The sequence below is a fragment of the Hibiscus syriacus genome, unplaced genomic scaffold (assembly GCF_006381635.1).
Source record: "Hibiscus syriacus cultivar Baekdansim isolate YM2019G1 unplaced genomic scaffold, ASM638163v2 tig00012370_pilon, whole genome shotgun sequence".
Classification (NCBI taxonomy): domain Eukaryota; kingdom Viridiplantae; phylum Streptophyta; class Magnoliopsida; order Malvales; family Malvaceae; genus Hibiscus; species Hibiscus syriacus.
Window position 1 is genome coordinate 601,631 of NW_024062270.1, and position 24,251 is coordinate 625,881.

Consider the following 24,251-nt stretch of genomic DNA (forward strand, 5'->3'; position numbering starts at 1 on the left):
GTTTAGGGTTTATAGTTCAGAGGCTATGGCGTTATGGTTTAGGATTTAAGGTTTTTCCTTTTTCAAATAAGGTGAAAATATGGTCTAATTAAGAGATAATAACTCATTGCCCAAGCTTTGAGGGTGTTCATGTTAAAGAGTAATATGAAAAATGCTTAAGGGACATAATTACTTATGTAATGGACATAATTTATTATTTTCGCACTTATCGTATTTTCATATTAATTTAACCTTTAAATTTGTTTAATTGCATCATTCTATACTCAATCCCTAACTTAAAAACCCTAAATTATAAATCTTGAGTTGTGATTTGGTGTTTAGGGTTTATAGTTCAAAGGCCATGGTGTTATGGTTTAGGGTTTAGGGTTTAGGGTTTTAAGTTAGGGGTAGTGTATAGAATAATGCAATTGAGCAACTTCGAGGGCTAAATTAATGTGAAAATACGATAGGGGCAAAAGTGATAAATTGAGTCTACTGCAAGAGCAAAAATTACCCCTTTGCCTATGAAAAATAAATCTAAATGCTTTAGCCAATTCGTAAAAGACGCGAATTCATTAAGCGATCCTAGTGGTAAAAGGGAGTGTTGTTTTTCATAGATATTTCGAGTTCGAGCAACTGCGTCAATAACTTGTGTCTATCCATTATTAATTGGCTAAAAGATTGTTTAAAAACAGATCAATTTTAAAAATAACCGTAGAAAATAAAGACAGAATAGTCAGAGATATATGAATTTGGATGTCATTATCTTTTCATTAGATTGATAAGGCATAACAAAGTATACTCCAAGTCATAAAATTTGTCACCAAAAGGACACCTCACAAATTAAATGAACTTTCTTAGTTTCTCTTTTGGCTCAAAGAGAATATGGGACCGTTTCACTATCATCAAATGGAATCATTATCTTAAAACCACACAAATTAAAAGCCCTTTAATTGCATTCCTTTCTAAGGTAAGCGTACAGAACAACTTTATTAAATTTCATATTCATTAGTGAGTAATTTTGGAATGCATATTGGAGAACCGATGAAATGGGTTATCATCTTAATTTGTGGACAACGCTATCACATAATTAAAACCCTATAAATCTTCTTTAAATATATAGATTTTAGGGTAAACTAGGTATTCAGTCACCCAACTAATCTCGTAGTTCTGTTTTGGTCGTCCCGACTATTTTCCTTTCAAAGTCATACTGAAAGTTACGTTTTGATTTCGTTTTGGTCGACCGCTGTTAAAAACTTAACAGTGATGTTGATGTGTCATCATAAGGTAAGATCATGCTAAAAGTTACGTAGTTCTGTTTTGGTCATCCCGACTATTTTTTTTCAAAGTCATACTAAAAGTTACGTTTTGATTTCGTTTTAGTCAACCGACGTTAAAAACTTGACAGTGATGGACATCATCTTTGAAAAAGTAAAAAAAAAAATTGTCATGTCGGTACTTATGTTTATTTTTTAATGGTTGGAGATCAAAACATAATTTTAGTTATGATTTTGAATAAAAATAGTTAGGTGACTAAAACATAAGCACGATAATAATTGGATGACTAAATACATAATTTATCCTAAATTTTAAATCGAAAAGGTGCCTTTAACTTGTAAACTCGTTCGAGTAACTAAGATTTCACTCATAAAAGACGTTTGTCTTTGCAAAAGAAAAAAAAATGGTTGAATCATGAACGTTGATAATGTACCATTTATGAAGAAACAATACTCATGATCATCATCTAAAGCAAATATATTCCCTCTTTTAAAAAAAGTTATGAAACTGAAATTATTTTATATTCGTTATTATCATGCTTACATTATCACATACCTTTTAAATTTACGTTCATTGAATAAATGAAAATAATGAATGTATACGTGTTTTATCATTGTTGCATGTCTAATCTAATTCGTGTTTGTGTTTTTATTATTTTTATCAATGTATTTTGAAAGATAAAATGTTTTATCAATACATTTTTCTATTAGATAAGTTTGAATCTCAAAGAAATAACTACAATAAATGTCGCACACGAAACACATCTTTAGAACAACACAAACACATCACTAACTGAATTAAAATAAAATAAAATTATAAATGATCATTAGACTATAATAAAATGATCTTTTTATTCATTCTTTTTAAAATTTATAAAATAAGTATTAAATTTTAAATTTTGTTAAAAATATAATAACTAATCATTAACTATCATTAATGACTGATGTGACAATTAAATTAATAAAAAATATCTCCCTCAAATTGTGGATAGAATTTTATTTTGATATATTTTTAATTTTTAAGTAAGAATGTAGAAGAATTCTATTTTTTACAATGCTTAATTTTATAATTTATTTTTAAAATTATAAACATATTTTTAAATTATATCTAAACTTAGTAATAAAATTTAAATAATTGAATCACATTGCTTAATTCTGGTAATTAAAATTGTTGCCTCTCAAAAAATATAAATTATAAATTATACAATTTTAATCATAACTAAATAAGAACTATTTATAAAATAAATTAATGAATTCAAAAATTTATAATTTATAAAGATATATAATTTAAAAATAATATAATATAATACTTTTTAGAATTATAATTTAAAAATATTGAAAATTATAAAAAAATAAAATTCTGTTTACAATTGAAGAAGCAAATGAAATTATTTATTAATTTAATATGTCACTTCATCTCTTTAGTGACGGTTAAAGATATTATTTTTATTTTATAAAGAAACTAAATTTTAATATCTACTATATAATTTTTTGTAAGTTTAATATCTAAAAAGATTTTTTAACATAGTTTAGTAACTACAAAATTAGTGGATTAATCATGGAGTAGTGCTTATACTTTCTAATATTTATTCAATAAAAGCAATTTAGTTAGTGGCGTGTTTGGTGTATCAGATGAATGAGTATTGATGAGTATTTCGGTGTGTGAATTCATCCATATCTCAAATAATAGGGTCAATTATAAATTTGATAATTAAACTTTACTCTCTCTCTTATTTCACTCATTATACTTTAAATCTTTTCAATTTTCTCACCGAACTTAATATATTGAGTTTTTTTTTTGTCGTTGGGTTGTTAAATAGTTAACGACATTAAAATGAGTTGTTGTATAAATTTAAAAGGACATCGTTTTGGTGATTTTTTTTAAATGATGTTGTTTTCAATATAGTATACGGACATATAAATATTATGTCAACTAGAATAACATCTATTTTATGATCACATCGATCGAGATGAATTAATGATTTTTACATAGTATAATAATAAACTTAACTTATTTCTTTGATTTATTTGTTATAGTCATTCTTAATGTTTTATTTTGTAACAATATATTTACCGACAATGAATAGCTTGAATCCCGAGTTTGTTTAAATCATTGAATTATTAGTATCAAGAACTTAATTTGAATAATTATGTTAATTAGATAATGGTACTTGATAAATATATTGAACATGTTCAATGATAAAAGGCAATGTTGTTTTTTTTATAAAATTTAAATAATTTTATTAAAGGGTATTTCACATTATCAATAAATTAAAAAAAATTGAACGGATGTTATATTCTTATCGTTATATACTTTTAAAAAATAATATTGGAACTTGTTTCAAAGGTGTTAATCTAGACCTTTAGGGTGTGTTTGGTTGGGGGAATGTGAGATTCTCATGGGAATGAAATCTACATTCCCTCGTTTGGTTGGTCGGGAATGTCATTCCCGGTAATCTTACATTACCAATAGTAGATTTTTGGGTATATTACCGGGAATGTCATTACCTCTCTTTCCTAAGGTATTATTGGATTACTGGCATTTTGGACTAAAATGCCCTTAATTTTTTTTAAAAAAAATATCCTTATTCTGTAATTGAATAATAAAAATTCTACGAATGTTAAATTATAAATTTATCCTTAAACTATTTTAGATTTACAAAAAAAGACTATAATTAAAATTTTATAAAGTTTAGGGGTTAAAATAAAATTTTACCCTTTCATTAAACCTTTTTATATTTTCAATTTTGTAAAAAATATATATATAAATTTTATGAATTTAAATTTTTTAAAGAAAATATATAAATATTTTCTAACTTGTTAAAAAAACAAATATATAATAAGGACAATTTGGTAAAATATACATTCTAATAAGTTTTTATTCTTTTAACCAAACACGGTAATCTTACATTCCTGCTAAACCAACCAAACACAAAATACAACATTCCTGGTAATCCTATTCCCTGGTAATTTTTTATTCCCACTGGTAATCTTACATTATGTGAACCAAACTCACTCCTAATGTATATATGGCCTGGGAGTTGGAGTTGGAGTTGGACAATGGAGATTCTGAACTAAATTCTAACCATAGGTAGTTCATGGCCCCTTTTTTGGCACCATTGTTCAACAATATACTTGAATATGAATAGGATACTAGTTTATTAATTATATCGATTATTAAAATTTATAAAATGATCTTTTAATTATAGGATGTTGTTTTGTTGAATTTCTAGACTATTAAAATATACAAACTGATCGCCGACTATTCATTATATTCCAAACTCGTCCTTTTTAGTTAAGCAATTAACGACAGTGTGAGCTGGATGTTAGTTTAATGTCTTAGATATGACAGTCGTTTGATATTCAGATATCAAATTTTATCATATGTCAAAAAACATATTAACATTCAACTTAGATTGTCGTCAAATTTTTAACGAAAAATGATGAATTTGAAACATAGTGAATAGTTAGGTGACAATTTTAAATTTTGATGGTCGGGGGACTCAATAAAATAACATCATATGGTCGAACTACCATTTGTATAATTGAAAATATAAAATTATATTCGAATAGAAGTAATCCAACCAAAACCTATAATACAAAATTTAAACTTAAATTAATCAGACCTAGAAGTTGTCAAATTGACCAGTTTAATTGATATAATCGTCCTCAGAATTCCTATCGTGCCATTTTCTTACAAGGGTTATTTAGACCAGATATTTGGTGTGGAATCGGCAAGCTTCCAACACTAGCATTGTTAGTGGTCGCTGATGGTATATAATAAACTTTTGGTGAAAAAACATCCTTAGTCCATGTACTTTTGAAAAAAATTAATGTGTCACTTATATTATTTTTCTCTCTCAATGTTACCTTTTAACTCAGAAAACAATCTCAATGTAACCCTTTGAACAACGCTTTTCATCAAATGATCGTTACGATGCTGGCGTGGAAGCTTGCGGTGCTGACGTGGCAGTCTATAGTGTTGACATGGCGGTTCGTCGCTTTGGCATGACAGTCAATCTGCCATGTTTTAGTTACCAATTTAGCCCATTTGACATGTTATCTGTCACGTTATCAACCACTGTGAACCGCCATGTCTGCATTGTGAATTGACACGTCAACACTGTAACAGTTAACGACAAAAAAACGTTGGTAAAAGGATCACATTAAGCTTATTTTCTGAGTTAGAGGGTCACATTAAGAAGAAAAAAATAATACGAGGGTCATATTAATTTTTAAAAAATATATATATGTAGGGACCTTTGATGCCTTTTGACCTAAAGTTTTCTAAAAAGAAGTCTAAAATCTAATCAAGCACACGTCGATCTTACTGGTGAGTTTGATAGCTCCCCTAAAGAAAATAAAAATCAGCAGTCAAAGGTTTACGGCCATTATGATGATGATCACCGATGCTCAAAACAACTGGGTCAAAGTCTCCCAACCCCATTTCTAAGAACTCAAAAGAAACAGCCTTCCAGGAAATACAAAGTCAAAGAAAATGGCATCTATATAAGCTTCACCAAATCAAAATGACTGATTCATCTTAATTACAATCTCTCAAATTCCGCAATATGCAGTTGACCACCTCTGAGAAACAAACTACACAAGGTTTAGAAAGAATTCCGGGAATGGCCGGAGGTGTGGCGGAGGAGAATTGGAGTCATCGGCGAAATTACATGACGTCGTCGTCGTCTTCTTTCAGAAATTCCCGACGGTGTACATGTTTGAGCCAACCGGGTTCGGCACCCTGTAGCAGGCATGGTTACATGTTGCCGAGGCAGAACATGAGGAGAAACGGTGGTAACAAGGAGATAATAAGGAGGGCAATAACTCCACCCAACCGGAAGATGACACTTCGGTGGTGGAACTTCAGGCCAACACCGAGCAGGCTTTCTAACATGTCCATGGCTTAAATTGCAGCCATTTTTCTTACCATAGAACGAACAATATAGAGAGTATGTGTAAATGATTTGATTGTATTGTTAAAATAATGGTTGATTGTGTATATTTGAGAATGGAATTTTCAGCACTTCTTTGGTATTTGAATTAGTGGTTATCTGTCATGAAATTCCATTATGTTTTTGCTTTTTTTTCTCTTAAAATCTTTACAATCTACTAATAAAATTAAGGGTAAACTACACCCATGATCATTTAACTATGAGCGGGTTTTAATTTGACCACTATTTTTTTAATTTTGTCAATTAGATCATTTTATTATTTAACGGAAAAAATGATGTGACAGTAAAAAAATTAGTATAATTACACATTTAGTCCATGCAAAATTCTAGGGTAAATTACAATTTTCATCACTAAACTTTACCCTCTCTCCTATTTTGTTCATTGAATTTTAAAAGTTTTCAATTTCCTCACTGAACTTAATACATTGGGTTTTTTTGGTCACTCAGTTGTTAAATAGTTAACGGCGCTAAAACGACACTATTTTAGAAAAAAAAAAATTCACCAAAACAACACCGTAAGAAAGAGAGTAAAATTTAGTCATCAAATTCGTAATTTACCCTAAATTCTATTAATTTAGTTCAATAAATGTAATCCTCTAATTAAATCGTGAAAGATGTCATTAATAACAAGTGTGAAGACAAATTTCACTATCCGATTAAATTACAAATTGATCTTTATAAAACCAAATTTAACAACTTTACAACATACTGGCACGACACCAGACGTCCATTAACGCAAGGACATATATATAAGATTTTAAATATATAATAATTTTAAAATTTGAAGGGCACCGCCCCACTTTGGTCCATCCACGAACATGAGAATCACGTCCGCTACCTCAGAATATTACACTTTGGGGCTCAACCAATGATTCATCTCCCAAATAGGTTATTGAGTACATTTCAGCATGCACTAAAACTTGATGATGCCGATGTCCTTAGAGTTTATAACCACCGGGTTTGGAATCAAATTCTATCCCAAAACCAAAGTTTTTTCACCCTTTACGGTATAAAATAATATACATTTACAATTTTATTAATTTCTTAGTTAATTAATAATGAAAGCAAGTGCACACACCGTAATCACAATTACTCGAACTCAAATCTTTAAAGAAAACAATGTTCTCTTTTACAACCGAAATTGCTCAATGTGTTCCTATTATTCACAATAAATACTTTTTAGATTATTAATAATTTTAAAATTAAAAAAGATAAATTCCGTAAATAGTCACTAATATTTGAGTAAATTTCATTTTTTCCACTGAAATTTCAAAAGTAAAAAATCGGTCAAGAGGTTAACAGTCATTCATGTAGGTGACCGTCGATGTGGGTGACGGAAAACTTAACAATTAAACTTTATCTTTCGTTTTGTTATTCTTTTTGACTTGGTCAGTGAGAGTAGCCATGGGTAACCATTAACCAACAATAATGTAGTTGATGGTCGCAGTAAATGAGTTCACGAGGTGGTCCATGTGGGGTTTCCTTGAAATGTTATAATTATAGTGGGCAAACAAAAAGGAAAATGCATAGCCTCAGCCAACAAGGATTAAAACAGTTATCGGATCCTAGAAGATCTCCCTCATCATCGATTACAAATATAACGAGCCAAACATGCAAATTCATAGATTCAACAAAATTTGGCTCCCTATCTTATTAGGGAAATGTAATTACTTTCAAACCAACACATTTAGGATGCAACATCCTCTAAGTGCATTTTGCCATGTATGCCTCCCATCCTTGAAGGCGGTATTCGCGAGCTGCCTCGGCAGGGTTTGCTGCCTTGATGATTCCTCGACCCACGATTATTATGTCGCTACCCTATCTAAGATCACCTGAAATATCATTTTTCTCGGTTACTAAAGTTGGCTAAAACTCTGGTAATCGGACTATATACCTTGCATTTTGGGGGGGGGGGGCGCTAATTTCAGTCTTCTGCACGACTGACCAGCAAGGTTGTTTTCGTCCATCATGTTTTATATTGTAAACATATTCAAATGCACTTCCAGGAGAGTTCCTAATCTATACACACCATAGCTTTCAGAACTGAAGAACTAATGATGGGGCAAAATACTTACAGAATATGGAGTGTTGTACTGCTGGCCAAGGTTATCGCCACCCTTTACCATTTGAACACCAGGGGTTGCCTGAATGAAAGCTGGATTAACCGGTGCACCAGGCCATGATGCAGGGTTGACCGAGATGAAACCAATGACAAAATCGGAGTGCTGTTCAGCAATTTTTACGGCAGCAGCTGTGTAGTCTCCGGTGGCAAGGTTACCAGCAGAGCTCATTTCGGCGAGTAGCAACAGCCCCCTACCACGGGGCAAACCCTAAAATAGTTCCAAGAAAATAAAATTATGAGAAACATTAGTTTTAAATCCTTGTTTGGAATCTAGCTAAAAGCAATATCGGGTAATTATAATAAACCTTCAATTTCAAACCATCCACAATTCCAGGACCGGAGATAATGTGAGCATTAACAATATCAGCCCACTCCAAAATTTTAAAGATACCCCTGCAAGAAAAAACACCCCGAGAGCACTTAGGTATAACAAAGGAAGCAAATACAAAAGGAACAACTGTTCAGCAGAAACCGATTATTACCCTTCATACTGCATTGTCACTGTATTGCCAATGTCCGCAAACTTACGGTCTTCGAATATCATAAAGTTATATTTTTCTGCAATCTGCAGTTGAATACAGAGCAAAAGCATTGTTAGCTCAACTTATCATTAACTTATCAACCAAAAAGAATTCAAAGAACAGCCATAGCTCGGGAAATGTAGGCATAATAAGACATTTAACATAAGCAAGTGATATATACCGCACGAAGTTTAGACCCAAAGTCAGGAGTGAAATCAGGAAATATGTCAACATGAGTCTTCAACAGGCAGATTTCAGGTCCAACCTGCAAACCAGAAAGGTTTATCATACGCAAATCATTCAATATGTATCCTACGTTATTTATATATACGATGTCATTGAAACTATGCAGCCTACGTTACCAAGCATATACCATGCTCTGTATCCTTGATGAAATCAAAAGTATCCTAATACAGTATGTATCCAAATCGCAAAGCAATCAAATTAAACATTTCCATCACTTTCCCGAGAAAAGTTTTCCACTTTCCTAGGAAAAACTAATATGGAAAAACCATTTCCGATCACTCCAAGAAAAATCACAACTTTATCAAGAGAAAAGGCATCACATAGCAGAAAATCTATCTTCGATCACTTTCCCTAGAAAATTTCGAAATTCGCCAGACAAATAAAAACCAATCCACAAACAAACTAATCTCAAGCTTACCTTCTCAGCAATATCAAGTAATTCAGCAGCAGTGGAAACATCAGCAGCCAAACAGAGATTACTCTCTTTCTTAATCATAATCTCAAACAAGTTTTTCCCAGTAGGATTCTTAGCCAAATTAGCCCTTTCGTCAAACCCCAAACACTTAACCCTCGCTTTCTCAACCTTAGGTACAGGAACTTTCTTGTTCTCCTTCAAGAATTTCATGACCAAACTTTCCATCTCTTCCTCCAATCTCCCTTTCGCTCTCAAAACCTTCACCATCTCCGTCAAAGTAAAAAGAGCATGAAGTTTAATTCCATTCTGCTCCAACGTTTCCCTTCCGCCTTGCTCTCTATCAATGACCACGACGGCGTCCGTCACGTCGATACCCAACGATCGAAGAGGCGCCACCGTTTCGAGCACCGATGCTCCGGACGTTACAAGGTCTTCCACCACCAGACAAACCTGGCCCTTCTCGTAAACGCCTTCGATGGACTTGGCAGTGCCGTAATCTTTGACTTCTTTGCGGCGCATGAGCATGGGGATGGAGGTGTCGAGTGAGATAGATGTGGCCATGGGGAGGGCGGTGTAAGGGACGCCACAGATGAGGTTAAAGGGCGTTTGGGGAGGGAGTGATGACAGGAGGGAGTGGGAGATTTGGCGGAGGAGGGAAGGGTAAGAAACGATGAGGCGGAGGTCTATGTAGATAGGGGAAAAGATGCCGGATTTCAGCTTGAAGTTGCCGAATTTGACGGCGGAGATTTCATGGAGTTGGAGGATGAGGGACTCTGTTGACGACATTTTGTTGGGGGAGGGGCGCCGCTAGTGACAGTGGTGGAGGTGTGGAAGTGGCAGTGTACAAGGAAGGAGGCTATTTTGTGCTTTATAAAGCACAGATATGTAAACCTTTAAAGCTTTTTTCTGTAGGAAAAAGTTAAAATTAGTGGAGCATTTTTATTTTAGAGAAAAGTATACCTATCCTCACCGATTATGAATGTATTTTAATTTAACCATTAATCTTTATTAATCAAATTAATTAACGTCATAATAACAAAATCTATATAATTATATATTTAATTTTAAGCAACCATAGCCTAATTTCAAATCAAATGTCCTAATGAGTAGATAGGCAGAATGATAGTATGAAATTAAGTAGGGAAGAATATTATATCTTAAAATGGTGAGGTATAATCGATAAAGTTATTTCAAATAGTAAGTAGTTTGATATCACTTAAGTAATGTTTCGAGTTCGAGTTTTTATGTATGCAGAAAATCTTTGTTAGAAGACTCATTCACCAAAGTTAAGCGTGCGACGCATGTCGATCTAGACTAGTTAAGGTAAAACCTTGGAACTGTGAGAACATCCAAAACAAATGTGAGGTATATTGATCTCGCGTTGAAAAGGAAAATTGACTAAAATATAAGATTTATTGAGTTAAATTAAAATTATGATCAAATTAATAGAATATATATAAGTAGTTAAGTCCAAATGAATAATTATATAAACTTTATTAATTATCACATCAATTTATTTAATTAATATTAATGATATATAATTTGATTAATATCATTTAAATAGTTAAATATTCATGGATGTAGTTTGTTCTAAATAATAATATAAATTACACTATTGGAAAACAAACTATCACTGTCTCCTATTTTAGTCACCAAAACATCACATTTTACCTATTTTAGTAACCAAACTATTTTTTCTACAAATTTCGTCACTAATACTTTGTTTTTTAGATGTTAATTTTCTATTAAATTTTAATGAAATTGGTGATGAGTCATAGAATAATAACATTTTTAGTCTCTAAACTTTATATATTCTATCAGTTAGTCGCAACTCGAAATAACTCATCAAACACTTGAGTCAAGCCATAAATTTTCATTATCTTTCTTTTTTATCTACAACATGTTCTCCTTTGTTTTCTTCTCATTTTGTTCCCTCTCTTCATTGATCCTCAACAAGGTGGCCATTATCGTTGTCTCTTTGACGACTTTCTCTTATTATCGTCATCGCAAAATGAATCTTTTTTATCCTTTATCGTTTTCTCAATTTCGACTCTCTCAAAGCAATATAAAGAAATATATAAACTAGCGCATTTCATCATTATTTATATTATCATTTGATCGTTTCTCTAGTCAAAACGACCACCAAACAGTTCTTGTAACATCCTAAATTTGATTTTAATTTATCATTGATTTTATGAGTACCACATTCAATCACCAAAGTGACCCTAAACTTTACAACTCTAGAAACCATGTTTTTAAAAAAAAATTAAAAATAATAATAAAAAACCACAAAATCAAAGTTACTTTATTCGAAAAGGAAAACATCAAATACAAAAATAACCATTACAATATGACTCAATCAAAATATTAACCACTACAACAAGACTCATTTCATGATATCGTCGTCCTATCGTGATCTATGATATAACCTAACAAAAACAATTCAAACGCTAAGCTTACAAAGCTTAGGGATAAACATCTACTCTCTTATATTTTACGAGATTCACAAACATAACCATGCCAATCTCTTATGAACTTATAGGTATTAACTTGTAAGTCTTTACTCTTATAACTTTTAATATTTGATCGAGTTTCGTCGTACTCACTCAAAATCTAGAATGTATCCTATTTTAGGTCATTATATTATCTTATTTATTTTATCATGATCATTGATCAACATTAGTACATGCCTTTTCTTTCTCCCGAAATTTTATTACATGGGATAAAAATACATCAAGTAGAACAAGCATAATATATGTTATTTTTATAATGAATTAATTTTAAATACCATTTACTTAAATAATTGAAATACTTGTATTATTTATATAAATTTACTGGGCGTCAGGGTCAATGTAGCAGCTGTATTGGAAGAAGAAAATCGTGTGACGACAGTGACATGAACTCATTCGTTGACAACCAGTCATCCATACGTTGCTAACCACCCAATGACCAGTCACAACTCACAACTCTTAATATCATCTCAAAACCCTAAATTTAAATTTCTAATCCATAAAATTTCAAATACTCAATCTTTCAAATTCGATCGCGATAATCGACCGTTTCATCGACTATAACAGCCAACCATTTGGTCGATCGTATAATCTATCGTTTGGCTTTTGGTCGTTTGGTCATTGATGGAGAGAGCAAGGAGAGGGGGGCAGGAGAGGGAAGAGGGGGAATGTATGGGGAAAGGTTTGGGTTTTTTTAATAATATTTTATTTTCTAAGAAAATAAAAAATTTAAAATTCTAAGATTGTGATACTTGTTACTTAACGGAGTTTTATAACGGCCGTTAAAGTCAAAACACCTAAATAGATAACGTTTGTAACATTAGGTATATGGATGAGTCAAAAAAATAATTTAGGTACCTATTTGAGAATAATAATATAGTTTAGGCACTTATTTTAGTATTAAACCTTTTAAATAATTACGAGTGATTTAAGGTAGTATTTGTTCATATTATTTTAGTCATTGATAACATAAATACACCATACAAACGTAATTATTTGAATTTAAGACCTTTAAATAAAATAATACTTCCTTCCACCATTGTAGCAGTCAGATGAGCTAAAAACATAAGAAAAATATGAAAAATAGACGGAAATAAATAAATTGAGGCACGTCTAAATAAGTAAAAATGTGACTTTTTTCTTATAAATAAACAAAAATATAATTTTATAAAGTAAAACAGAACTAGTTAATAAATCACATAAATGGTTAATGATGTTTAAGTAAGTTTTTCTTTTATCATTGATTTTTTAAAAGTAATAACTCGGTCACTGACGTTAATAGTTTATAATAAATCAATACTCATCGTTAATAATTGTTATTGAGGATAACATAATACTGATACGATACGTTTAGGCCTGTAAACGAACCGAACGCATACGAACGTATGTATGTTCATTTTCGTTCATTTAATAAATAAACGAACACGAACATGAACGAACAATTTTTTTTTTGTTCATGTTCGTTCATTAAGGAATATAGCTTGTTTATGTTCGTTCATTTAAATAATAAACGAACATAAACAAACACGAACGAACGAACATAAACGAACACAATAAACGAACATAAACGAACAACACAAACACAAAAAAAAACTTATTCGAACACAACAAACGAATGTAAAAAAAAGTAAACAACAAGAATAACAACTTAAAATTCATTAATATAACCTGCAACTTTAGAGTTAATTTGTTCGAATACGACAAAAACATACATAAATCATAAATAGGCTATATGAACATAATAAAGTCTTACAGTTAATTTGTTCAACAAAACAATCTTCTTGAAATCCAAACAACTTCAATAATATTCATAACATATTCAACTTGCCCTCTGTTCGAACATAAATGAACATAAATGAACGAACATAAACGAACATATAATCGAACGTTCACGAACGTAAATGAACAAACGAACCCTTTGTTTATGTTCGTTCATTTAATTAAACGAACGCAAAATATTGTTCATGTTCGTTCATATAATAAATAAAAGAACATAAACGAACTTACCATCGCACGGTTCATGAACGGTTCGCTAAATAAAAAATAGTTTTTTTATTAATCTGGGTAAATACGAGACAATATATGTTCAAAGATAACTTTCAACCATTTGACAATTGAAGACTCACACCTATAACTTTCAGCCATTTGGCAATTGAAGACTCACACCTTTGATATTCCCAGTGCTCGAACATGAGACTTCAAGGAATAACAATAATGCATTTATCACTGAGGTTGTTTGGTTCGTGCCAATTAAAATATAGTTAATATTATAAAAATAATATTTTGAAAATTTATTTTTGGATCAAACCTATTCAATACTTTAAACCTATAAAATCACAATAATTAGGTGTTATTATATATTGCCCTTTTATTCCGGAATTAATGCAGACTTTGAGGGTCATCTCTTGTATTTTCCAAAAGCATGATAGATATTTTTTCCAGTTAACAACTGGTCTACTGCTTGGCTTTAGACTATGGAAGCTTATATGAGTCAACCTTAATGGTCATACTTTCTAGAAATATGAGCATTCATATGAGAAATAAATAAATTAAACTGGAAATTAGTAGCCAAATAAGTTTTTGAAAAACTTAAGGTTTTGAATCATAACGATTCCGAATGAAATAAACTAGATTGAAAAGGTCGTCCTTATCTTTACAGATCCGAATGAAACAAACTAGATTGAAAAGGTCGTCCTTATCTTTGCAGCACCTGATCCGGATTAGTCGATCAATAGATTAAATATAAATGATTATACCCAAAAACTTGTCCCAATAAATATGAACATAAAGGCAACCATACATATCATACAAGTAGTATGATAAAATCTTCTCACACAAGGGAAATGATTTCGTGGACTATTTTCAATATGTAATAAATAATTATAATGTTATAATTATTCAAGCTTCTATAATCGTATAGTTTGACGAGGGAGAGTTACGGTTCCAGCACCGGAGGATGAAGATTCCTTCTTTTGCAGATTCCTTGTCAAAGTATTCCGAACAAACATTGCTTGTGAACATCAGAATCTGGGGGAAATATCACAGCCGCAATTAAAGCTGACCACTACTTACATGTGGTGGCAAATGCCATATGGTTTGGCCCTGCAATGCACCGTACAATTTCTGGCGATGGAAACAAGTTTGGATTTTAACATTGGAAAAACAACTATAATGGTTTTTACATACGTGAAAACTTTTCCATATTCTATAGAAATTCTCCAGCACTATGCCATGGTGTTTTCCACAGTTAGTGCTAACAATGTCTCGAAAAAGTACAAGAATTTTCATACATACAGTTCCCCGTTTTATGTGATATTTCCTCATGACCGGCCTGCCGAGCCTTGTTTCATCGAAGCCGGTGGGGTTAATTCTACCGTCATGTCTCGATCCCAGATATCCTCCTCTTTTGTCCTTCTTGGCTTGTCTTCATCATTTACTCCTGCTAAAAGCACAAAGGAAAATATAAAGAAAATGGGGGGAAAAGGAGATGATAAGATATTCTACGCAACCCCTGCTGACATAAATAACATTTTATCAGCCATCGTACCTCAGATGGATCAATGGGTATCGGACTTAAATTTGCTTCAGCTGGTGCCGCCTCGGAGATCCTTGCTTCCGATTTTTCGTTTGAATAACTAGCATAGGTTGAATAAACATCAATACTATTATAAGGTTTTGGCTACACTAGGTCCGATTTCTAAGAAGGATCAATCCCATTTTAAGATAATCAGCTATTCGGCATACGAATTTGTACATATTTGAGCAAAGAAAACAAATCAAGTTCAGTGTTGATCATGCGTCTCAGAATCATATTAGTAATTGCTATAAATCAGCCATTTTCTCAATTAACTAGTTTGCGCACAGAAAGAGTGTTTTTCGATGCCATTGCCGAATATTGAATCATTCAATATTTAAGATACTTACGTTGAGAGAATCGTCACCCAAATAAGTTCCACGCAGTCCACCCAAAGAAGCCTTTGTTCTACCGGAATGAGACCGTAAGTGATAAGATGAGCAAATGGCCAAAGCTTCCATCCGGCCTATGTGACAACCGTGCAGGATTAGGCTAAGTGATATTCACACCACAGAAAACTGAAGCAACACCATATAGTTTGAATCTAGTGTGAATGAATGGAAAGGATAGAAGGTTCTCTTACTGTCAACATAGGCAAGAATGTTGCCTTCAATTCGCTATAAATACTGATTGGAGATTCAAGACGCAAAAATCCCACAACTACAAAGTAAATGCTGTTCCAAACTGCAGCCCATGCAGTTTGGTCGAAAACTTTCACGGGAACACCCACCAATCTTGGAAAGGAAAAAGCTCCTGCGAAAAAAAAACAAGAGTGTTGTTTCATTAAACCAGATAAAGACATCAACACTGAGCTTGATTACCTCGCAGACACATACTGGGGAATGTTTACCTCACAGAACTGGTAATAGTAATGAGACAGGGAACCATGTAGAGTAAAACCAACAAGGCCAGATCTGAACATTCGAGTACGATCAAACTCGAAGAGAGGTTTCCCTTCAAAGCACTGAATAATAAAGGCAAGATGAAATTTAATAGACAATTTTGTGACCAAAAACTCAAGATGGAAAGTATGTTTCTGACTATATTAAACTTACTTGCGCAATCCAATCCCCTAGAGAATACGAGTCCGCTAATAACCATTTTGCTAAAACAGGATTTGTCTTCAAAGCTTCTTCATAAGCACTCCAGTTGTGTTGAGGTGCATATCTTAGTATCTCATAAATAGTCCCATCCCTACCATTGAAAGCAAAAACTTCAAGTTCATCGTAGGTGCAGATCAAATCGATTATGACTTACCAATGCCAGGCATTCAAGTGGTACATAAGCATATTGAATATCAACACAGTCCCCTCATAACAAATCAAGTCTTCAACAATGGCAATACCAATTCAAATAAACTAAATAAAGTTGAAAAAACAAGATAGGATGCAAGCTATTCAAGTATATCCATGAAGAGCCAATCACGCATAATCCCAATTTTCAAATTGACAATCGACACCTTTTAGCTACATGGAAATGGAAACAAAATAGACCCTGAAAATAAAGCAAATACAGTAATTGAACTGTTCAATTGTAAAGGAAAAAGAACTTTAACTGCTTCAATGGCAATATACATATAAAAGGGGATCTTTCACATGTTCATAAGAAAAACTCTAAAAAGAATGAAAATCACAAAGCAAAAAAAGTAGAAATCTTTGCTTACCCGTCAACTAAAAGAGAAAAAGGGTGAATTTATGAAATTTTGCAACCAATCATCTTTTCCAAGCCAAATCTTGAATATTTCCACAAAAACAGAACCAATTCAAAATAAAATTGCAGATAGAACTATACATATGATCTCACCTGCCATAATTGTGATCAATGGTAAGCAACTTGGTAAGGGCAAACGAACCGGCAGCAAGAACAATAGCAGCATTAATACTTCTATCAATAAGCCTATCCATTCTCTTGACTTCCTCCGCCATCACCAAATCCATTCCCCGAAGGTGAACCCGAAGAAGAAATCCCTTCAAAGATAACCCTCCTTCGTTACCGAACCCACTCACTTGAGTCACTAGCTCTTCCCCGGGGATTCTCTCCACCTGGCTCACCGCGACTCCTTCTTGCATGTCGGTAACATCCTCGCTTTGAACTGGGATCACGCGAGCTCCTCGGCTATGGAGTTCACCACCACCGAGTTGACCCTTTTGCTGCTGTTCCTTTTCTGTTTGGTCCCGGAGAAAGCAAGGCCTCGGGCAGCTTCGAGGTGGTCAATGAGGAAGCTGAGACGTGCCTCGTGATGGGTTTTCGAGGTTTGATAAAGAAAGGAGACTTTGAGGAGATATCGTGGTGTGAAGAGACGCCATGGATAAGTTTCTAGTAGGAACCGAGTTGTGTTGAGTTGGCTGAGCTGAGTGCCGAGATATGTCCCGGTAACTCGCAAAGGCTTCAACTGCTAGTATTTTCTAGTTTCCCCACGCTGCAACCTGTCGGGAAGAACCTCATCTTATACGAGGAAGAGTTTGGGTGGGGCGATTCGATGCGATTAGGCTTATGATTAAATCTGCATGTTTCCAAGGTTTAGGATCCTATTTGTCAATGGATGTGATTTTGAGTTATTTTTCTTTAGTTTTATGATTTGGAAAATAATAGAATTACCATAGTTGACCCAAACACCAATAATGCTTAGCATTTGAGCAACTAAATAATAAATAAATGGATGCAATTTCATGATTTCTACATGTGATACTACATTTAATATAATATATTAAACGAACCGAACATAAACACTTTAAAAATAAACGAACAGATTTTTAGGCACTTTACTCTCCCCCCATATATTCATCAAAAGTATAAGATGATTTTTATAATTTAAAACACTTTTACGTTGAATTGTTTAACGATCTCAGTCGTTCAAGAGAATTTTCTCTAAATATTCTGGATTTAAACAGTTACATTATAAAATATTATTTAAGTTCAAGAAAACTTTACACTTTTATTGTAAATTTGTCATTAATCATACTATCTTTTGTTACAAAGTAACTTATTCATGTACACTGAACTATCGGTGATAAAAGAAATTATTGTTATTTCTCAAGGTCCTATCTCGGAGTTTCAAAAATTTCTAAGATAATTTAATGTTAAATGATTGTGAGTTATCTTTAAATAATATTAATTTATGGTTACCGCATATTAATAAAAAGATAAAAAAAATAGTTGAACTACTTTTTCTCTATTCTTAAAACTATTCTTAAACTGGGAGAGGTCATCCACGGTAATTTTATATTATGAATGAATATAAATAAAATTTTAAAATATATAATAAAATAAATAATTTACATAGGAAAATTTAAATTTTAAAATAAATATTTGTCCACCCTAAATTAATGAATCCTACTAGGGCCATATGCCACCGATTTCATATTTTCCCAACGAAAAAAATATTAAAATCAAGTTCGGATCCTGTCGTCGTAACTCTTGATGGACAATCTGTAAATTCTTATGTAAATATCATTTGCGTCTTAGGTATGCTCTGACTCTGGAACAAGGGAACTACCCTTGACCTAAACTTTTTTATTAAAGGGTAGACCTAAATTTTTTTGTAAAAAATAAAAGATAGTAAGAAGAAAATATTGGTTATTATTAAATATCGAGAGTAATTTAATTTTATTACATCAAAATAATAAAGATTTATTAAATAATTAAATTAAAGTTAAATTAAGAGATTATTGTTATCTCTTGGAGTCTTAGGAGATCGAAAGAAGTAAAAAAACAATGAAGAAGAAAGAAGGCCTGGTATCAGTCAACTAACTATTCTCGCAGTTTTATTTTAGTCACTCAACTATTTATTTTATCAAAATTATACTAAAAGTTTCGTTTTGATTCCATTTTAGTTGTCCACCGTTTACAATTCTCTTAATCCAACCATGATTTTTCAGCTTTGATTGTTTGACCATCGTGTTGCGTTATATCTAATGATGTAGTCGAAATTCAAATCCGAAAGAGTGTATTTTAAGGCCTATGATTATCCCATGGGAAAATGGCACCATTCTAGTTTTCTTGTCCTTTGATTTAGAGGCCAATGAAGTCCCCATGAGTTCCATGCAACTCCAATTTAATCTTACTTCATGTATTTTACTTTGATCAAAATAGATTTTTCTTACTTTATATTAAATTTTAAAAATTTATATTATCGAAATCGTATTTAGATGATTCTAAATATTTGTGAGTCTTCAAAAAACTCATCATACAATTGAAGTCCTCATCGGTTTTTTTGGTATGATACAACTAAATACTCTTAAAACCTAGTGTGCACTAACATTGAGGATCATGATCAAATTCGAGAATCGATTATGTGTGACAAAATTAAATCACTCTCACAATATTAAAAAATCAGTATTAGTTAAAAAAAACATAAATTTTATTAATCCAGGGCGATTACAAGTGATAGTAACTATTTTAAAGACTGTCAACTACTTGAAAATGATAGTTGGTGCTCAAACTTAGTACCTCTAAGGATAACAACGATCCCTTTATCTACTTAAATCATTTAATTCGTGTTATTGCTTAAAGAAAACATATTATGTTCCCTAAAAAACCTCAAAATCAATGTTAATGAATAGTAAGATAATGTGTGAATCAAAATGATAACGTACAAATAATGATAATGTGTCATCTTCGCACCTTTTGCGGAATTTTCAGTAAAGAATCTCATTTTGCCTCTCCTTCGCAACGGATGCCAACATATTATTCTGAATAAAATTTATACATAAATTATATATACGTATGCATAAAGAAATTATTGTTATTTTTTAAAGATATGAGTTCGAACATTATAGATATTAGGAGTATGAACGTTTAATTTTAAAAGGTCGGGAATTATTAAATTAAAAAATAATAAAAGTGCATAAAAAATATGAAAACTCTCTTTCTTTCACTCTTTTTCTCTTCTTACGCTCGCAATATCTACATCGATCTGATCGCAAATAATTTAATTACAAATGATCTCTATTTCACATATTTAGTTTATAAATCTCTTTTATTTACGGATCAAGGATTTTAGTTTTCTTTGTGCAATAAGTCTCTTTAATTTCTTACAAAAATTGTTCAAGTTTTTATCTTATTTTGTACAAATTTTTATCTTGTTTTTGTAAATTTTTTCCTTTCAGTGTTATTTTTTCGTCACTTTTCGAATTATTAATGGATGCTCAATTATTTTTCAGCATATTAACTAATTCTAGATGATTCTTGCATCCTTATGGACAGGAAACAACAATACTATCGCAAATTCGCAATGTGAACAGTGTTATCGCAATGGTGAACATTATTATCGCAACGGTGAACAGTGTTATCGCAATGTGAACAGTGTTATCGCAATGATTTTGGACTATCGCAACGCGAATTTGGACTATCGCAACGGTGGACAGTGCTATTGCAACGGTGAACAGTGTTATCGCAATGATTTTGGACTATCGCAACGCGAATTCGGACTATCGCATTGCGATAGTCAGAATCGCATTGCGATTTTCCAAATTCGCGTTGCGAATCTGAAAACTTATTTGCGATACTGGAGATCGCGTTGCGATTTAGAGATCGTATTGCGATTTTGTTGGTCATTTTGGCAAATCCAAAAAAAATTGATTAAAATCGTATATTATAAGGAATTTTCAGTCACTAAAATTATTTTTTCTAAACGAAATCATCTGGTTTGGCTTCGTCTCCCCATACATATATAAATTAAAAATAAAATAAAACTAAAGTACTCCCTATGTATATTTTCCCTCACAAAATTAGATTCCAAAACTATTAATACTAATTAAATTAATATTGGATTTATTTCTTTATGTATAATTTTATTTCCATATCAGCATCGCCAGTCCAATCGGACTTCCCCGGGACCCACAACATGCTGATTAGGCTTCCTAAAGGATACCATGTGGCTGCTAACCATGAAGGCGGTTACACTCTCGGAGACTCTGATATCCTCCATCTTTAATTCCTGCAACCGCCGCACGTATTCCGGCACGTGGAGGAGGTCCCAAACGACGCCCACGCCGCAGGGCTTTAAGACCCTCACCATTTCCCCCAACACTCTCACCCTCTCCGCCGCCGCCTCCACCGTTCGGTGGCCGTATTCTTTTCCCACCGTGTGGACGAACACGGCCGAAACCACCACGTCGAAAAAGTTATCCCGGAACGGGAGACTCCTCACGTCACCTTCTTTGCACGTTACGTACTCCCCCACGCCTGTTACGAATTTCCCATCGCCATTTTTAATGGTGCGTTTAATTTAATGTATAAAGTCGTATTGAAAGGGTTTAGATTAACGAACCTTCGATGTTCGCAGTTCGGAGCGTGGACAAAGTTGTCCGTTTAGAACGATCCAACCCAACGACCCGACCCGAACTTCCGGTCATTTTAAGCTGAGTCGCCACCGAGTTGAGAAGGATCCCTCTGCCGCAACCGACATCAAGCGCCAGCTTCACGGTCGACCAATCGTAAACCGACCCCACCATCCGCTGCGCCATTTCGTAATGCAAGGCCCAGCGGAGTAACAAAAGTTTGCCGCCGCGAGGAACAAGCAGACAGCTGAAATCGAGGACGGCTCCGCTGAACCCGGCGGCGAAACGGGCGGCGCCCGGTGGGAAGGAAGGTTTGGAAGAAGTGGAAGATGGGGTGGAAGTAGAGAAGGAAGACGAAGGAAAGCAGGGAGAAGAAAACAGCGTGACATAAGAGGAAAACAAGGGTCTGCCATTGGTTCATGCCGTAAATGGCATAGATCTGAGCCCAATCTCTGCTGCCATTGCTTTTTCCCATCGATCCAATCTCGTCGAAAACTCGAAACAAAGAAGAAACCGAAAGGAAATCCTTGATGGGTTTTCGTTTATCAATCAAATCAGAAGATGTTTTTGAAGGAAAAACCTATTGGATGTTCAGAAAACGTCAGATAATCTCATGCAAACACAAGGAAAACAATGAGCAGCAACAAATCTGCGAAAACGTCAGCTGTTGTACTGGAATTCCATGATCAAATGGAGTGATATCATTCAGCAAATAAATAAAAAATTTATTTTTCACGCGCTTTCGATATATTTAATTCTTGTGGGGTTCCTTTGAATTTTATAGGGAAAGCAGAAAAAAAAATGAAGCGGAAAATGTACGGAATTTGTTTGACGGAGGAAGAGTAGGAAAGCCGGAGTGAATGGTGAGTGGGATCCTCCCGCTATGTACGATCTTTTAAAGTAGAATGAGAATTTAAAACAAACAAGACTAGATAAAGCTACAATTTTGACCTTTTCTTTATAGACTTTGAAATGGTCTTGGAATTGTTTTTTTTTTCTTTTGACATTTAATTTAATTATTTGCTCACGTAAATCTCTTGTTAATTAGGGTTATCCAAAGTCAATACAATTGTCTACGCTATCATATCTAGGGGTCAGTCTTTAACTAAATAAACTTCTTGTTGATCTTCTAATTTAACGGTGTTTAGAAAATCTTAAATTTTGAAAAAAAAATCAATTAAGTTCATGGTTTTTTTATCCAATTAATTCGTTTTTTTAAATTATCATCGGGAAAAGATAAACTTTTGTCTACGTAGTTGACCCAATTTATCACTTTCATCCCTATTATATTTTCGCATTAATTTAACCCTCAAAATTACACAATTGTATCATTATGTACTCTACAACTAATTTAAAACCTTTAGTTATAAACCCTAAACCATACCCCATAACATCTAAAGCACAAACCATAAGCCCTGACTTAGAGTTTATAATTTATGATTTTAAGTTGGGGTAGATTATAGAATGATGTAATTAAATAATTTCGATGGTTAAATTGATGCAAAAATATGATAGGGACGAAAATGATAAATTGAATCAAAATAAATGTAACCCTTAGGGTGCGTTTGGTTCACGGAATATAAGATTACCAGTGGGAATAAAAGATTACCAGGGAATAGGATTACTAGAATGTTGTATTTTGTGTTTGGTTGATTTAGCAGGAATGTAAGATTACCGTGTTTGGTTAAAGGAATAAAAGATTATTGAAATGTATATTTGACCAAATTGTCCTTATTATATATTTGTATAATATTACAAATTGTAAAATATTTATATATTTTCTTTAAAAAATTAAATTCATAATATTTATATAATTTTTTTTACAAAATTAAAAATATAAAAAATGTTTAATGAAAGGGTAAATTTTTTTAACCCTTGAGCTTCATATAAAATTTTAATTATAGATTTTTTTTTTGTAAATCTAAAATAATTTAAGGATAAATTTGTAATTTAACTTTCGTAGAATTTTTATTATTTAATGACAGAAGAAGGATATTTTTGAAAAAAAATAATAATTTAAGGACATTTTAGTCCAAAACGCCGGTAATGTTACAATACCTAAAGGAAGGGAAGTAATGACATTCCAGGTAATATACCCCAAAAAATCTACTATTAGTAATAAAACATTACAAAAAATGAGATTCCCGACCAACCAAACATGAGAATGTAAGATTCTCATCCCATAAAAATCTCACAATCCTTGAACCAAACACCCTTTAGTCTTATCATTTCAATCCTTTGATTAACATTCACCATAAAATTTGACAGTTCTTTGAATCATTAGTGTCACGTGTTACATCATGATAATTTCATGTGATATTTTCAAATTTTTATTCTTTTCCCAATTTTTAGAATTTTAAAACTTATT

General features: G+C 32.6%; 2 protein-coding genes and 2 pseudogenes across 3 annotated transcripts; 1 reads left to right on the plus strand and 3 right to left on the minus strand.

Annotated features, from left to right (window-relative positions):
* Positions 1-5,827: 5,827 nt before the first annotated feature.
* LOC120205330 lies at positions 5,828-6,169 on the plus strand. The gene has a single exon (XM_039205233.1). It carries the CDS (start codon positions 5,828-5,830, stop codon positions 6,167-6,169), a length of 342 nt encoding a protein of 113 aa, XP_039061164.1.
* A 1,542-nt stretch (positions 6,170-7,711) lies between these two features.
* Positions 7,712-10,411, minus strand: LOC120205249 (uridine 5'-monophosphate synthase-like). 2 transcript variants are annotated; one of them, XM_039205159.1, is made up of 6 exons: positions 9,522-10,411; positions 9,039-9,122; positions 8,819-8,901; positions 8,642-8,729; positions 8,290-8,544; positions 7,712-8,046 (listed from the first exon to the last, which is right to left on the minus strand). In XM_039205159.1, exons 1-6 carry the CDS (start codon positions 10,302-10,304, stop codon positions 8,020-8,022), a joined length of 1,320 nt encoding a protein of 439 aa, XP_039061090.1. In that variant the 5' UTR covers positions 10,305-10,411; the 3' UTR covers positions 7,712-8,019. The 2 variants fall into 2 exon arrangements, with proteins under 2 accessions (XP_039061090.1, XP_039061091.1); XM_039205160.1 differs by lacking the exon at positions 7,712-8,046 and having other exon boundaries at positions 8,251-8,544.
* Positions 10,412-15,437: 5,026 nt separating this feature from the next.
* Positions 15,438-17,908, minus strand: LOC120205331 (annotated as a pseudogene).
* Positions 17,909-21,356: 3,448 nt separating this feature from the next.
* LOC120205250 lies at positions 21,357-22,476 on the minus strand (annotated as a pseudogene).
* Positions 22,477-24,251: the final 1,775 nt, after the last annotated feature.

Bases quoted from the DNA above. Each gene is read 5' to 3' on its own strand.
- LOC120205249 (XM_039205159.1), bottom strand. From the start codon at position 10,304: ATGTCGTCAACAGAGTCCCTCATCCTCCAACTCCATGAAATCTCCGCC. The intron at 9,123-9,521 runs GTAAGCTTGAGA...TCTGGTTTGCAG, and splicing joins TACTTGATATTGCTGAGAAG to GTTGGACCTGAAATCTGCCT. The intron at 8,902-9,038 runs GTATATATCACT...ATTCAACTGCAG, and splicing joins TTGGGTCTAAACTTCGTGCG to ATTGCAGAAAAATATAACTT.
- LOC120205330 (XM_039205233.1), top strand. From the start codon at position 5,828: ATGCAGTTGACCACCTCTGAGAAACAAACTACACAAGGTTTAGAAAGA.